Source organism: Megascapheus bottae, chromosome 29 (assembly GCF_031878675.1).
Source record: "Megascapheus bottae isolate mThoBot1 chromosome 29, mThoBot2.hap1, whole genome shotgun sequence".
Taxonomy (NCBI): Eukaryota; Metazoa; Chordata; class Mammalia; order Rodentia; family Geomyidae; genus Megascapheus; species Megascapheus bottae.
In genome coordinates, this window is record NC_143537.1 from 12093424 (window position 1) to 12111425 (window position 18002).

At 40.7% G+C, this 18002-nt stretch overlaps 1 protein-coding gene across 1 annotated transcript; it reads left to right on the forward strand.

Annotated features, from left to right (window-relative positions):
* LOC150044771 (zinc finger protein 39-like) lies at positions 1–8354 on the forward strand. The gene is made up of 5 exons (XM_090321168.1): positions 1–60; positions 4513–4639; positions 5112–5195; positions 6493–8155; positions 8306–8354. Exons 1-5 carry the CDS (start codon positions 4–6, stop codon positions 8352–8354), a joined length of 1980 nt encoding a protein of 659 aa, XP_090177294.1. The 5' UTR covers positions 1–3.
* Positions 8355–18002: the final 9648 nt, after the last annotated feature.

Here is an 18002-nt window from a genome sequence, read left to right on the forward strand (position 1 = left end):
GCCATGCTTCCAGAATCTTCTGTTCATTGTCAAAAGCAAGAAAAAATGAGAAGATTTGTGGTGAGTTGCTTTTTATTTGTCTGGGTTTTACCTTCCATTTTGTGAACCTAAGGAGGTTGAAAATTTAGAAATATAAAGAGATAAAGATGGAATTAGATTGAACAGATTATAAAACCTTACATTCTGTTTATATTGAGTGCTAATTTGCTTCAGGTTGTTTTTAATTTTTCTGATGTAAGGAAAAGTAGCCACACTTGTTATGGGATCAATGACAATGGGGAAGTGTCTTCTCATGGAAGGTTGTCTAGCAGATAGTGAGACATCACATTCCCATGAGTAACATAAATAAATGTAGCTTAATGAAATAGTGGAGCAGCTGAAATAGTGTGTTCACACACAACTTCAAGTGTGCTAGAAGAGAGAGTAAGCTGCATATGTACAAATTTCTCTCCATACATGCTTCTTGGACAGTTTTGTGGTTTGTCTCTTACTTTAAAATTAGGCTACATATGTCCCTTTTTATTTTTCTTATTCTCAATCCCTCTTCCTTCCTTCTTTCCTTTTTATTTCTTCTTTTTTGGCCAGTCCTGGGGCTTGGATTAAGGACCTCAGGTCTGTCCTTGGGCTTTCCTCAAGGCTAGCACTCCACCACTTGAGCCACAGCACCACTTCTGGCTTTTTCTGTGTATGTGACACTGTCTGAGGAATCAAATCTGCACCTTCCTGCATGTTTGGCAAGCTCTCTACCCATAGGCTATGCTCCTGGCTCCACCTCTCTGTCATATGTCTCACCTTTTTCCTTTTTTTCCAATGATCTTGTTTTGGCTTCATTTTGTGTAGCTTTTTCTGTGTATGTGGTATTGAGGAATTGAACTCGGGTCTTCGTGCATGCTAGGTAGGCAAGCACTCTACTAGGAGGCCAAACTCCCTGCCAGGAACTAGCTTTTCTCATTGATCCATTTTCCTTTGATTCTTAGAACTGACATTTTCTTTTCTTTTTTCCTTTTTTTTGCCATTTCTGAGGCTTAAACTCAGGACCTCAGCTCTGTTCTTGGGCTTTCTCAAGACTAGAGCTCTACCACTTGAGCCCCAAATCAGTTTCGGCTCTTTAATGGATGTGGTAGTGATGAATCGTACTTGAGTTTTGTGCATGCTACACAGGCACTCTTACTACTAGGCCAAATCTAGCCTGAATTTACCTTTGTTTTTTTTTTTACATTCATTCATTTATTAATTTTTTTTGCCAGTCCTGGGCCTGAACACTATCCTTAGACTTTCTCAAGGTGAGAGCTGTACTATTGGAGCCTCAGCAGCACTTCCAGCTTTTTCTCTATGTATGTGGTGTAGAGGAATCGCACTTGAGCCTTTGTGCATGTGAGGCAAGCACTTCACCAGTAGGCCAAACTACCAACCCAATTTTTACTTTTTTGTAGATCATGGGGCTTGAACTTAACCTGGGTACTCTCCCTGAACTTATCAGCTCAATCCTTATCATCCTACCCCTGGGCCTGGGCATTGTCCCTGAGCTCTTCAGCTAGAGGCTACTGCCCTAACCTGGAGTCAAGCACTTCCAGTATTCTTAGGGTTAATTGGAGATAAGAGTCTCATTTCCTTTTGTGCTGGGGCTGGCTTTAAACCTTGATCTCAGATTTCAGCCTCCTGAGTAGCTAGAATTACAGGCTGGTGCCACTGCACCTGGCCAGAATTGACATTTTTCTTACCCAATATATAGGAAAATTATTGCTAACTATAAACTGAGACACTTCTACAGAATTCCAGAGCCAAGGAAAAGTTTAATAAAAGCCAAGAAGACATAAAAAAAATAGAGAAGTAGAAGACAAACTGGGCTTCCCTAGATTGACTAGAATTTGTGCCTAGAATCCCAGCTAGCAAGCATATTTAGTTCACACAGGGAAGGTTGCAATGGATACATGAAAAAATAAAGCATCTATATTAATATCATAATCAGAGCCAAAACAGAGTTTGTAAGAAGCATTTATTCCTTATTCTTTGAGGACAGGAGACTATAGCCCAGACAAAGTCAAGACATGAAATCCTTCTTAATTAGCCTGCCATGTCAACAGCATCCAAAGGTTCAGTTCCCAGTCTTTCCAACACTAAGGAAGAGGTGTGATCTCAGTCTCTGAACACGCTCCAGAGTTGTTGTTTTAACCCTTCCTGTCCAGCTCTCAGCATTCTGAATGCTGGCCGGGTGAAACTTTAAACCCTCACCTTCAGAGTTCCTTTTATTGTTTGTTTGTTTTTTTGTTTGTTTGTTTTTTTTGCCAGTTCTGGGCTTGGGCTCAGGGCCTGAGCACTTTCCTGTACTTTCTCAAGGCAGAGCTCTACCACTTGAGCCTCAGCACCACTTCTGACTTTTCTACGTATGTGGTAATGAGGAATCGCACCTAGGTCTTCGTGTATGCCAGGCAAGCCCTCTATCACTAGGCCAAACTCCTGGCCCACGAGTTCCATTAAGCAACTTTTGGAGACTTTGCTTTTTACTGTACAACTTTTATTATGCAGATGTGTGATTTATTTGTGATTATAAATGGTCTGTAACTGTGGTCATACAATTTGTACTGATGTTTACTTTCTTTCATATAAAGACCATTTGTGTTTTTCATTGCTGACTTTGGTTTAGGATATCTTTGTATTTGTTTTTTCTATATTTAGTTTAGATCTGTTTTGACTCATTATTAAGATAATAATAGTTCAAAGACTGCATACTTAGTACAGATGCCAAACTTTTTCAAATATTTTGGTTCTATTGCTCTTTGCATTTGTGCAATTCACAAATATTCAGGGCTTAGTATATTCCTTAGAAAAGTCTATTTATTATGAAGTAGCTACAATCTGTCAGATAGTTTGGCTGTTTTCTTCATAGAGAATTAACTAGAAATTTTATTTATTTATTTATTTGCCAGTCCTGGGCTTGAGCTTAGGGTCTGAGCACTGTCCTTGGCCATTCTCAAGACTGGAGCTCTACCACGTGAGCCTCAGCACCACTTCAGCTCTTTTCTATGTATGTGGTACCGAGGAATCGAACCCAGGTCTTCGTGCATGCTAGGCACTCTACTAGCATTAGTCCAAACTCCTAGCCCTACTAGATATTTTATGTACAGAACAAGGCCATCATCAGGCTAATGCCTAGAGCTTCAGAAGAAGTTAAACATGCACAAAAATTGTTGTTATTCTATACAAATGCAAGAAAATAAATGTCCTGCCCAGACTTATTCTTGATCATGGCAGGCATAGGAAAAGTACATGATAACTGTAATTCATTGTATTATTCAGATTTTTTTTTGCCAGTCCTGGGCTTGACCTCAAAGCCTGAGCACTGTCCTTGGACTTTCTCAAAGCTAGAGCTCTACCACTTGAGCCTCAGCACCACTTCCGGCTTTTTTATATGTATGTAGTACTAAGGAATCGAACCCGGGTCTTCGTGTATGCTAGGCAAGCGCTGTACCAGTAGGCCAAACTACTGGCCTTCACTGTATTATTAATGTAGAATGTGTAATAATCTCACAGTGACAGTACATGACATCATCCAATATACTTACTTTTCCATGAAATAATTCCATTTATAACGTGAATCTATTGTGAAGTTTTTCTGTTGATTAATTGTTTGAACTCAGCGCCTCATGTTTACTACATATACAATATTAATGAATGTATATTGACAATCCATATACAATATTAATGAATTTATATCACTAATCTGTATACTTTGCATTGAATTCACTTAGGTATATATATATATATTGAATCTTCAGGCATATGAGTCATGAAAATGGTGCTATAAATTTCCTTCTACAAAACATTTTAGAGAAGTTACATAAAATATATTGTCTATACATTCCTTTATAATTATCTAAAAATATACTATTTAAATTACCTTGTCTTCAGTATATGACTATGTTGGCATGGTTTCTTATTCTCTTGAAGCATGATAATGTCTTGTAACACAATCAAAATTTAGATGAGCTATTAGTGAATGAGCTTTTCTGTATATTATAAGTGTACTTTTTTTTCCACTCCAGATGTTTGACTCAAATATGTATTCCATTTGATGTCCTGAATCTGTTCTGATTGCTTATGAGAGCTCTTTTTAAAAGACCAAATTAGGATATTCAGTGACGAAAAATATGAAAATATGGAAAAATAATTTGTTTCCTTCATGATTATCCTGATAGGTAGTAAATTTTATCAAATTAAACTAAGGCACTCTTTCAGACACCAATGTATAGGTAATTATATCCTTCCAGGTTATACACTCCTCAGCATTGTTGCTTTGTGTGTAATCCTAGCAGCAGAAACATTGTAATATTAATTACTGTTAATATAGAGACAAATATTTCTCACTTGATTTTTCTTTATCCTACTCTACAGATAACAGAGCAAGCTCCAAACATTTGATGTACAATAAAACATATATATAGAAGAGTGAATTTCCAAAATAGCTATTCCTATAACTCGGGCTAATGACTTGATGGAAATGTGCTGTTACAGAAGCTGGTGTCATTTGATGATGTGGCTGTGGACTTCAGCTGGCAGGAGTGGCAGATCCTGAACATTGCCCAGAGAACCATGTACAGGGATGTCATGCTAGATACTTACAGCAACTTGGTGTCCTTGGGTGAGCAAAAATCATAATAATGTACAAGGTCAATGTCATTGTTTATAGTGGATTTATGAATATTTGTGTTATTGGAGTGTAAGATTTCAGCCCTTGGTATTTATAACCTAAATGTGGCACTGGTTGCAGTGCCTGTAATCCTGGCTCCTTAGGGGCTGAAATCTGAGAATTTGGAGTTGAAGACATCAATGGCAGAAAAATCCCCATGAGACTCTTATCTCCAATTAACTACTCAAGACTGGACATGGTTCCTGGACTCAAACTGATAGAATTATAGCTTGAAGCAAAAGATCTAGTTCATGCCACACAATTACTTAGCCAACTGAATGCAAAATTCTGGGCTAGTCAACCATGCAACCAGTGAGATAAGAGAAACAAGATTTAGGATCAGCCTTGTGAACAATATGTGTGACATCCTAGAGCAGTGATGACCCAGCATGAGCAATAGTTCTCCACTACTTCTTATTAGCAGGGCACTGTTTTGCTAAACCTCCATTGATTGCCAAGCTGGAGCAAGGTACAGAACCATGGGGAGCCTCTGACAAGAACTTCACAGGTGAGTTACATCATCACATGTAGTGATACTGAGGCCTGTACTCAGAGGGTAAGTTCTTCTTGTGCTGAATGGAGGAATAATATTGGTAGTTTCCCTGTGTCCTGTGTGTGATAGAAAGCTAGGTGATGCTTTGTGTCAAAGGCCTGTGAAAAAAGAATTCATATGGAGATCTACTAATTTGTCTGTGTCAGTAAAGTTAGCAATTTCTTTCTTTTTGTGGAAGTTGCTATGGAACAAAACGAATAAAGTGAATAATGTAGAAAATGAGAATTCATTTTCTGCCAGGTGCTGCTGGATTACACATGTAATCCTAGCTACTCAGGAGTGTGAGATCTGCTGACCTCGGTACAAAGCCAACCCAGGAATGAAAGTCCTTTAGACACTGCTCTCTAAATAACCCCCAGAAAGCTGAAAGTGACCCTGTGGGTCAAAGTGGTAGCGCAGTAGTGTTGGCTGAAGAACTCAAGGAGAGTGTCCAGGCCCTGAGTTCAAGTCCCACAACTGACAAAAAAAGGAAGAAAGAAAGAGGGCAAAGAGATTTAATTTTATTGGAAACTAGGAGTATGCAGGTGTGCGGAAAGAAGGAATACATCAGAGCTGTTCTACTCTGAAATCCAAAATAGTTTATCAGTGGTGGGCAGAGACTGAGGTCCAAAACCAAAGCTTTTAGTCTAATAAGAATAATTAAGTAGGTGGTGATCTGGAGTATCTTTGGTTTTCCATGGTTATGACGAGCAGGAGTGTTAGGAATGGAATTCTGATGAGACTTTGTCTAAGATAGAGAAACACAAAATTTAAAATTCCCACAAATACCTCAATAATACGTAATGAGTAGTTAGAACTGAATGCATAAACCATTATGTGAAAGGCAAAGTGTCACCTAATGGTTCAGAAACACAGCAGCATAATGTATTAGATATTTCAAAAATGTGAATGTAAAGAAAGCAGCTTTTCTCCCATGATCAAGCTAATAATATTTGAAAGAAAGTAAATAACGAAGGTAAGTATTGAGCTCAAAATTTTATCAGTACAAAGTTGAGGAATTTGAGGAAATATTCCTCTGATGTAAAACAAACAAAAAAAAAGGAAACACACAAAAACATTTTTCTCTGTAAAATATCAGTATTACTTTCTTAACTAAAACACTATATAGAAAAGCATATATTTCTCATAAATCAATTCCTGCTTTGATATTTTAAAAGCTCTTAACAGTTAGGATGGAAGAAAAAGTCTTTACCTTCCCGTTACAGGATCTTTGGTTCTCATTTGTATTTTTTTTTCCCATGACTCATTCTAGATATCCAAAAGATGGAGGCAATGATTCAAACCTGTGAGGAAAATCCAGCTGAATGTGTGTGTGAAATAGAGAGTATGTATAGTAACACAGAGGAGAAAAGAGTAAGATTAGTACCAACTTTTAAGTTGAGTTCAAAACAGAAGCCAGAGCTGATGAGGAATAATCGGGATTCCTTAGGGCTGAGGACTGACAAGCTCAATGAGTGTCAGAGCATACTTCTCTCCAGTAAGCCCGATGAGATGCATGCTGCATACAGGCCTGCTGTGTCTCCCGCAATTGAACAATCCCTCAGATATTCTGAGCATTTCACTCAAAATGATGAAAGTCCAGATGAGCTGCAGTACTTGAAATATGGTGGAGAAGAGAAGGTATTAAACCCAGAGGCCATATCGTTTAGACATAATTGTGTTGATGTGGGAGAGTCCTCTCAAAACCATAATGAATACACAGAAGACTATGATAGGCCTGTTCTCCTTGCCCATGAGATACACCAGGAAGGAAGGAAAACACCTGAAGGTACTGTATGTGGAAGAAGATTGTCCTTAAGATCTACAGTTACTGCACATGAGAAAATGTACAACGGGGAGAATCCACGTGGAGAATGTGAGGATTCTTCAAGGAAGAAAATATCCATTCCAAAATGTCAGAGCAAATATCCAGAGGTGCATTCCAATGAGTACAGCCAGTGTGCAAAATCTGTCTCTCAGAAGTCACACCCAACTTCCCAAACTCAAACACCCACAGAAGAGAAACCCTGTGGACACGGACATAGGAATATTTCCACCCAGGTGTCAGCTCTGAACAAACACCAGAGAACTCACGCAGAAAAGAAACCTTATGACTGCAATCTATGTGGAAAGACCTTCAAGTGGAAGTCATATCTTGATGTGCATTATAGAATTCACACAGGTATGAAACCTTATGAATGCAACACATGTGGACAGTCTTTCAGAAAGAAGTCAAACCTCACTTTGCATCAGGGAATTCACAAAGGTGAGAAACCTTATAAGTGTAACAAATGTGAAAAGTCTTTCAGACAAAAGTCAAACCTCTCTTCCCATCAGCGAACACACAGAGGAGAGAAACCCTTTGAATGTAAGGAATGTGACAAATCTTTCACCCTGAAATCAGATCTCAATATATGTACAAGAATTCACACCGAGAATAAACCTTATGAATGCAACAAATGTGGAAAGACCTTCATGAAGAAGTCATATCTTGATGTGCATTATAGAATTCACACAGGTGAGAAACCTTATAAGTGTAACCAATGTGAAAAGTCTTTCAGACGAAAGTCATATCTCTCTTCCCATCAGCGAACACACACAGGAGAGAAACCCTTCCAATGTAAGGAATGTGACAAATCCTTCAGATACAAGACAGGTTTGAAAAACCACTGGAGAACACACACAGGAGAGAAACCTTATGAATGCACAAAATGTGCAAAGTCTTTCAGACAGAAAGTACACCTCATTTTACATCAGAGAACACACACAGGAGTGAAACCCTTTGAATGTAAGGAATGTAACAAGTCCTTCTACTTGAAATCCGCTCTCAACATACATAGAAGAATTCACACAGGAGAGAAACCTTATGAATGTCAACAGTGTGGAAAGGCCTTTAACCGGAACTCACATCTCAAAAGACATAGGAGAATTCACACACGTGAGATACTTTAGGAATAATAAACGAAAAAATCTTTCAACTACATAAGAACTCATTTTGCATCAGACAACCCATGCAAGAGAAAACCCTGAGATTATAAACTGTCTTTGAAGCAGAGGTCACACCTCCTGCATCAGAAAAACCATTTGGGATCGAAGCCTTATGAATGCAGGAAGGCACAGCTCACAACTCATTAACATACAACAGAGAAATACTATGAATGAAACAAATGTGGAAAGTTTTTCAAGAAGATGGCATACCTCAGTTTTCATCAGAGAACACACACCGGGGAGAAAGCATATGAATGTAAGAAATATCAAAATTTCTTCACCAAAGGAATATAGCTCAGTGTTCCTTGAACACATATAGGAGACAGGGAGTTTAGCCTAGTGACAGAATTCATATGGAGATCTAATAATATTTCTGTGACATTGAACTTAGCAATTTCCTTCTTTTTGTGGAAGTCACAATGGAACAAATAGAATAAAGTGAATAATGTAGAAAATGAGATTTCATTTTGTACCAGGTGCTGGAGGGTCATACCTGTAATCGTACCTGCTCAGGAGGCTGAGAACTGAGGATCTCCGTTCAAAGAGGCCAGGCATGAAAGTCCTTTAGACGCTTCTCTCTAACCCCAGGAAGATGAAAGTGATCCAGAAGGTCAAACTGGTAGTGCACTAGTGTTGGCCGAAGACCTCAGGGACAGTGTCCAGTCCCTGAGTTCCAGTCCCACAACTGACAAAAAAAGAAAGAAAGAAGAAAGAGAGAAAAGAGCTTTAATTTTCTTCAAAAGTACGAGTATTCAGGTGTGAGGAAATAAGGAATACATCAGGGCTGTTCTCCTCTGAAAACCAAAATAGTTTATGAGTGGTGGGCCGAGACTGAGATCCAGAACCAAAGCTTTTAGTCTAGTGAGGATGATTAACTAGATGGTGAGCTGGAGTATCTTTTGTTTTCCAAGTTTCTGAGGAACAGGAGTGCTAGGAAAAGAATTTTGATGAGACTTTGTGTAAGATAGAGAAACACAAAATTTAAAATTCCCATAGATACCTAAACTAATTCTTAATGAAAGCTAGAACTCAGTGCATAAACTCTTATGTGAAAAGAAAAGAACAACTAACAGTTGAGAAACAAAGCTGCGTAATGTATTAGTACAAAGTTGAGTAATTTGAGTAAATTTTCCTCTGGTGTAAAACAAAGAACAAAGCAAACACAGACAAACATTTTTCTCTGTGAAATATTAGTATTGGTTTCTTAATTAATACACTAGACAAAAAGCATATATTTCTCATAAATCACTTCCTAATTTGATATTTTGAAATCTGTTAACAGCTACGATGGATGAAAACGTGTTTACATTACAGAATCTTTGGTTCTCATTTACCTTTTTTTTTCCATGACTCATTCTAGATGTCCAAAAGATGGAGGCAATGACTCAAACCTGTGAGGAAAATAAAGATGAATGTATGTGCGAAATAGAAAGCATGAATAGTTACACAGTGGAGGAAAGAGTGAGATTAGTACCAACTTTACGTTGAGTTCAAAACGGAAGCCAGAGCTGATGAGGAATAATGGGGATTCCTTAGGGCTGAGGACTGACAAGCTCAATGAGTGTCAGAGCATGCTTCTCTCCAGTAAGCCCGATGAGAGGCATGCTGCATACAGGCCTGCTGTGTCTCCCGCAACTGAACAATCCCTCACATATTCTGAGCATTTCACTCAAAATGATGAAAGTCCAGATGAGCTGCAGTACTTGAAATATAGTGGAGAAGAGAAGGTATTAAACCCAGAGGCCATATCGTTTAGACATAATTGTGTTGATGTGGGAGAGCCCTCTCAAAACCATAATGAATACACAGAAGACTATGACAGCGCTGTTCTCCTTGCCCATGAGATACACCAAGAAGGAAGGAAAACACCTGAAGGTACTGTATGTGGAAGAAGATTGTCCTTAAGATCTACAGTCACTGCACATAAAAAAATGTACAAGGGGGAGAATCCAAGTGGAGAATGTGAGGATTCTTCAAGGAAGAAAATATCCATTCCAAAGTGTCAGAGCAAATATCCAGAGGTGCAATCTGATGAGTACAGCCAGTGTGCAAAATCTGTCTCTCAGAAGTCACACCCAACTTCCCAAACTCAAACACCCACAGAAGAGAAACCCTCTGGATGAAGGACTTAGGAAAATTTCCACGCAGTTGTCAGTTCTGATCAGACACCAGAGTACTCACACCAAAAAGAAACCTTATGAATGCAACCAAAGTGGAAAGACCTTCAAGTGGATGTCATATCTCGGTGTGCATCATAGAATTTACACAGTGAGAAACCTTATAACTGTAGAGAATGTGAAAATTCTTTCAGACAAAAGTCCTACCTCTCTTCCCATCAGCGAACACACACAGGAGAGAAGCCCTTTGAATGTAAGGAATGTGACAAATCCTCCAGACATAAGACAAATTTGAAAAGCCACTGGAGAACACACACAGGAGAGAAACCATTTGAATGTAAGGAATGTACAAATCCTTCACCCAGAAATTATATCTCAGGAGGCATACAAGAATTCACACAGGAGAGAAACCTTATGAATGTAAACTGTGTGGAAAGACCTTAACCGGACCTCAATTCTCAGTAGACATAGGAGAATTTACAGACCTGAAATACTTTAGGAATAATAAATGTGGAAAATCTTTCAAATAGATAGGAACTCAGTTTACATCAGAAAACCCATGCAAGAGAGAACCCTTAGATTATAAAGGACGAGTGTTTCAAGCAGGAGTCACATCTGGTGCATTAGGAAATCCATTGGGGATCAAAGCCTTATGAATGCAGGAAGGCACAGCTCACAACTCATTAACATACAAGAGAGAAATACTATGAATGAAACAAATGTGGAAAGTTTCTCAAGAAGATGGCATACCTCAGTGTCCATCAGAGAACACAGACAGGAGAGAAACCATATGAATGTAAGAAATGTCAAAAATTATTCACCAAAAAAGTATAGCTCAGTGTTCCTAGAACCCACACAGGAAACTGGGTGTTTACCCTCATGGTAGAGTGCATGGTAGCATGCATGAAGACCCGGGTTCGATTCTTCCATGCCACATACACAGGAAAAGCCGGATGTGGTGCAATGGCTCAAGTGGTAGAGCTATGTATCCTTGAGGAAGCCCAAGGACAGTGTTCAAGTCCTGAGTTCAAGCCCCAGGACTGGCCAAAAACATACTTTCTCCTTTCTTCTCAGAAATAAGAGCTCTGGCTCTATGAGACTGGTGTTGAGGTCACCTCCATGATGGTTTGGGGATTGTTAGATGGGAAAAGAGTGTGATGATTTGAGCATATTTTTCTCCACTGTTTTCCCAAAATTTCTCACTGTATTGTGTGGTCCATGCATTATAACTCAGATGACTTAGTATTTCCAGATTGGGTTTTAATAGAAAATCTGACAGAAGATAACACTTATTACAAATTGTGCACAGAAGGAACATCTATTTCCACACCTTTTGTCCCTGTGTTCAGCAGAGAACATGGATGAACACACGTTTGGGGATACATTTTCTTTGTATGTGTGGACAAATATTGCAGCTTAAACTCAGAGCCTAGGCACTGATCTTAAACATTTTTGCTGAAGGCTGTTGCTCTACCAGTTCAGCCCTAGCTCCTCTTCTGGTTTCTCTGGTGGGAAAATAGACAAACATTATTAAAATAGGCAACAACAGGTCATTGGATTTTGTAAGTGGTGAAGTAGCAGAAAAATGATAAGAAAACAGATTCATTTCTAACCCTTCTTGTATTGAGTTATGTGCTTATTGAGTAACTCCTGTCACTTTCTCCTCTCTTCTGCTTTTTTCATTTTTTCTTTAATTCCTTCATATGCTTTCCTCCTGTCTTTCCCTGTGCTTAAACTCAGGGTCACATTCATGCTAGTAGGTTCTGTACTAGTTGAGCCACACACCCTAGTCTTTTTGTTTCACTTCTTTTTATATTAGGGTTTATATGTATTCCCAAGCCAGTTTGCACCACAATCCATCTGTATGTCCTTTTTGTGGAGCTGAGATAACAAGTAAAATGAACTGGGTACAGCTGTTGAATGAGATGCATTGTTGTGAATTTTTGTCTGGATAGCCATAAATCACAACACACTGTACGTAATCCTAATTCAGTCTACAAAAGGTTGCAAATGCAAAAACAAAACGAAAAAAAAAAAACAACATAAGAGCCACTCGGGGTCACAGTGTCAGCTCCTGAGTCTACACTATGTCCCTGGGCGGTCAGTTCACCATCTACTTCCCCATTAAATTCCCCTTTTTATATGAAAAAAAAAAAGTTTGCAAATGCGAGCAGCCATGCCTGACTCTAATTTCTAACTATTTAATTCTTTTGAAAGTTAAATTTGGAGATTCTTTTACTTTCATAGTTTCAAATTTCAACCCCCAACAGCATTAAGTTTTACATTTGATTTCCCAAAGATTAATTAAGCAGATAAGATTTTTAAATATCAATTAACTGTTTGTTAAAAGAAACAAAACTTTAATGAATGTATCCTTACCAATGTAAGTCTGGATTTGACAACTTGAAAAATAAATCTTAGTTCCTACTCTTCCTTATGGGGAATGTATTCCATGAACGGATCATGCTGCTGAGTGACTGCTCCTTTATTTGATGGATAATTTAAGTGGATACAAATCTTATGGTTCTGAGCTGTACTGAAATAGTAGAGGCCTCAGCAAACAATCTAGGCCTTGAGAGGGAGGGAGGGAGGCAGGGAGGAAAGAAGGAAGGAAGGAAGGAAGGAAGGATGGACATTTATTTTGGAGAGGATCTACGAATTACTGTTTTAGAAGTGTGGGACAAGAAAATAAATGGCTTTTATCAGAAGGAAATTCATTGAGCCATTTGTGAATAATATAGAGGCTCAGTGTGCCAGTCCTGGGCTTGAGTTCAGAGCCTGAGCAGTGTCCTTGGTCTTTTTCAAGGCTAGAGAGGATCAGACATTTTATAGAAGGTTAGAATGAAACCCCATTCATCTACATACATACAGTAAGCTTGACCTAAGTTTATAATTCCTAGAAGCAAGATGGATGGCATTGTATAAGTGGCAGTGTGGCTCAAGTGGTAGAGGACTAGCCTTGAGCTAAAGAGCTCAGGGACAGTGCCCAAGCCCAGGGTCTTGCTGTACCACATCGCCCCTCCCCCACACTCCAAAAAAAACAAAAACAAAAAAAGCAAAATTGGTGCAAACTCTTATTCTGTTAAGGCCTGGTCTTTGTGACAGAAGTCCAGCACTTGAGTTAGAGCACCAGTTCTGGCTTTTTTATGTATGTGGAACCCAGGAATTGAACCAGGGTCTTTGGGCATGGTAGGCAAGCACTCTACCACTAGGCCAAATTCCACAGCCCAGTAGCTTGCTTTTTAATAAAGACCATATATATAATTTCCTAAATTGTGACGTCCCTATAGTGGGCTAATCTCTTGGTCTTATCATATCATTATTATAGGAAAGGCAAGTAAAGCACAGCAAATGCTCTCAGACTGTGCCCAAGCTCTGAGTTCAAGAGCAAGACTAATAGCAAAGAGAGAGGGGTAGGGACTTAAAAGAAAGGTAAAATTGAGAAACAACCAAAACAACAGCAAAAAGGTCCTTAAGTTTTCATAGACAGGCTGGGCATGGTGGCTTATGCCTGTCATCCTAGCTCAGTGACAGTGCCCAGGCCTAGAGTTCAAGTCCCATTATACAGAAAAAAATAAAAACTCAGAAAATGTCGCTGACTCAAAAAAAAAAGGGCATGGGTCCTATCTTAAGGGGAATGGCACCTCACTAGTCAGATAGTAGAAATGTGGTGCCCTCCACCCCGGGACAAAGGGATTTGACTCACGGAGACGGGCGTGATCGGTAGCCATTCGTGTTAAACCAAACACTCATGCACCTCTCTCATTGGTCCTCATTCGAGACAGTGAGAAACCACAGAGCCTCATGTAGTCCCACCCCAGATAGCTGGCCAATAGTTTTATGCTGCTTCATCATCTAGACAGATGATGCCTGCATTGCAAGCATACAAAATGAACCTATCAACGTGAGGGTTACCACTTACCCAAGCAGGTAGAATTGGAGGTGTTGTACCCTAAGTTCGAGATCGCCCCAAAAGACCACCAGAGACCACGATCAATGGAAACCGCAAAGAGCCGTTTATTAGCAAGCTCCAGTTCGGTCCTCCACGCCCATGAAAATCAGAGACACTTGGAGGCCCAGAGCACAGAGTCTGCACAGTTTTTAAAGTACAGAACAAACAAGTGTGGGGAATTTCCATTTTCACAATAATATAGTTAATTACCTCTTCCATTGATGGACTCCTTAACCCCTTATCTGCTTTATTAAGTGTAAACAGTTGTGAAGCACAGCTGCTGACTCGGGGACGAATTCCTGATGTCTCCACTAAGTCTCAGAGTGAATAGCTTAAGGCACTTTGTAATCCTTCCGAGAAGGGTTTAGGGGAAATCATCTCCCAGCTGTCTGCAAGATGGAGGTAGTTCTAACAAGATGGATTTGGACTAGCTAGAGCTTCTCAGCTCTGGCTCTTCATTTTTAGCTACAGCTCTTCAGAGGCTAAGTGATTACCAGCAATTAACCAGTCATCTCCTCCCATAACCTTCCCTTACACGAGACCTGCTTGAGACGGGTTTAGAAAAAACATGTGACTGATTTTTAACTTAAATCTCTATTAAGAGACTTCCTCTTTCCTGCACAGCCAAGGTCAGAGGCCCTATGCGATGCTCCTTAGATTCTCCCAACCCATTTCCAGGCTGACATCATGATTTCTCCATGTTGCATCTTTCACATTCGTGGGGGGAATTACCCACAACTCACACAACATTTATATTTGGCTAGGTCTTTCTGGGAAAGGGGGAGGGATCCCACATTCCCTTATCTTGCCTGCCAACTATTAGGGTCCAGTCCTTCAATATTAGGGTCTGTGATCAAAGGAACAAGTCTGAGAAAAGCAGGAGTTAAACAGAGTTTTATTCTATGCCTAGCATAGAGAATCGTACTGACCAGTCAGGGCCTTCTCTAAGATGTGAGAGAGCAAGCCCCTGTAATCTCACAGGTTACTTTTAAGGCCACTAGATGTATGGTTAGGCTTGGCCATACAGAGGGGCCAATGGAATCTCAAGCTACTTGAGAGATGGCTAGGGCAACCACTGACGCCTTTGCTGTTTGAATTGACCTATCATTAGGTGGGCTTCTGGCACACTGCTCTGACAACAAAGGAAAGAGAGGGAGTTTTCTGGCAAGCTGAGGGGGTAGGGCGGGGGAGGAATTCTGGTAACTCCACCTGGTTAAGCTGCTCTTGTAATCTGAGCTGTTATCAGGGAATTTACAGCCCCTGAGTTGAGTCAAGTACTCCTTTTTCCTGAAGATGGGCAATGCCTATAGGAGATGGATTTGGAGGGAAGTCAAGAAAGGGTCCCTTCACAACCAAGCTGCTTTAAAGAACTGACATTTGCAGTGCCCAGGACCTGAGTTCAAGCCCAATACTGGGGAGTAAAAAAAAAAAAAGAATAGCACAGAGAATAGGTACTGGAACAAACATCTTTTAAAGAAAGATGCAGAACTGGGTGCCAGTGGGTCATGCCTGTAATCCTAGGTACTCACGAGGCTGAGAAGTGAGGATTGCAGTTCAGGCCAGCCTGGGCATAAAGTCAGTGAGGCTTTTATCTCCTATTAGCCTCCTGAAAAGTGGAAAGTGGTACTGTGGCTCAAGTGGGAGAGTGCTAGCCTTGGGCCAAAGAACTCAGGGCCAGTGCCCAGATCCAATGTTCAAGCCCTATAACCCACCAACCAACCAATAAATAAATAAGTAAATAAAGGCAAGAAATTAAACCTCAAAGGCATTCGATAAATTCTGTGTCATATACCTGAGAAATCACAACTTAGCCATTGAAAATTATCAATTGTCTTTTCACTCTGTTCTAGCACTGGTGATTTCACTCAGTAAACTGAGTACTTAGAATAACAATCCAGCTATTTTATTCCATTGTAAACATTAGAGCAGTAGAAAATTATCCAGGAATTAGTTTAGGTCCTGGCCTACAAATATCTTTTCAAAGGGACAGGGAAGATACTCAAAACTTGAAGGGGATACACAGACATACATTACACTCCAAGAAAACCAAAACCAATGTAGTGTCATAACCTCAATGCCATTATTACATCTAGGAATTAAAAAGCCAAAGCCAGAGGCGGTGGCTCAACCTGTATTCCTAAATTCCCAGGAGGCTGAGATCTGAGGACTACGGTTCAAAACCAGCCCCGGCTTTCAAATCCTGGAGACTCTTATGTCCATTTAACCTCCAGAACACCGGAGGGGCACCATGGCACCCAGGGCTGGGCGGTAGCCTGGAGCTGAGGAACTCAGGGACAAGGCCCAGGCCCAGAGTTCAAGACCCTCAACTGACAAAAAAAAATAAAAGAATTACAAGTCAGCTTATCTAGTGCTCCCCATATGCTTCCATTTCCTGCTTGGTCTTACAATGCTTCCAGAGGCAAACAGTAATTTGAAGTGTTCTGGGAATGACCCCCTCTATCCCTTGCTCAGGGCCCATGTACTTGAACCCCAGGTGGCCACAGCTTGATGCTCAGTGGTTACACACCTGAGCTCTGATTAATCTTAAAGCGACCAGTGGTTTGAGTTACCAAACAGCCTATCAGGTGATTTTAACGATGGAATTCCCCTATAAAAGCCGTGTAAAATCCTTGTCAGGGCCTCTTAGCGTTGCCAGTTACGGATACGCTGAAGTCCGAGTCTAGACTCTTAATAAACAACCCTTGTTCTTTAGCTTTGACTATGGCCTCTGGTGGTGTTTTCGGGATTCTAGGAATTGGAGTACAACAGAAGAAGAAATTAACCTCGGCTCCCCAACCGGGGAGAGAAACTTTCCAGTACATGCAGCCACACCTGGGACCTAGGTTCTGACAATGGTGGAACTTCTGAAAGGAGCCCACTTCCGCCAAGGTGCCTCCGTGCATTGTGGGAGTTGTAGTTTCTCGGCAGAGCCCTTGGTATTGGAGGAAGTTTGCTTTGAGGCGGGGTCAGAAAGCGGAAGATCTCATTGCGTCTGCGTGTCCCCGCCCACAGCTTGGTGTTTTCCCATTGAAAATCCCCACATGTGCCTCTTCTTGCTGGATTCCTCAGAGGACTCACATGGCGGTTCTGTAGGTTGGAGTCCCCAAGGCAGGCGCCCAGCTGTACTTGAACGGATCTCAGGCTGTGGAGCCCATGTCAGGTGGGGAGCCGGGGCTGGGGCACGGGAGCAGAGTCGACCTCCACGTGTTCCTCCACTCGGGGTTCATGAGTGTCGCTGCCATCAGCTCTTGGGTCTCCTCCAGGTGCCAGAAACTGGCTCTGGACGCTGGGAGAGCAAGCTGGGCCCTGCAGAGCAGGAGAAGCAGGAGCTGTGCATTTCCCTCCATGACTGAGAGAGAGTGCTGTGTGATTCCTGTTGTCTTTCATAGCAAAAACACCCTCACTTGAAGACTCAAGAGTAGATTTTCATTTTTTGTTATTCTTTGTGAAATTCACGTTATTTTCCATTAGAAAATGTCCCAGCTGTCTGTCGTGGCTGATGCCTGTAATCCTAGGTTCTCTGGAGGCTGAGATCTGAGAATTGTGGTTCAAAGCCAGCTCAGGCACCAAAGTCTCACAAGCATGTGGCTCATGCTTGTAATCTGAGATACTCAGGGGGCTGAGGTCTGAGGATCAAGGATCAAAGCCAGTCCAGGCAGAAAAGGACCCGAGAAAAGACTATCATCTTCTGGTTCTCTTACTCAGGATGTGTGGGTTGGATTGAGA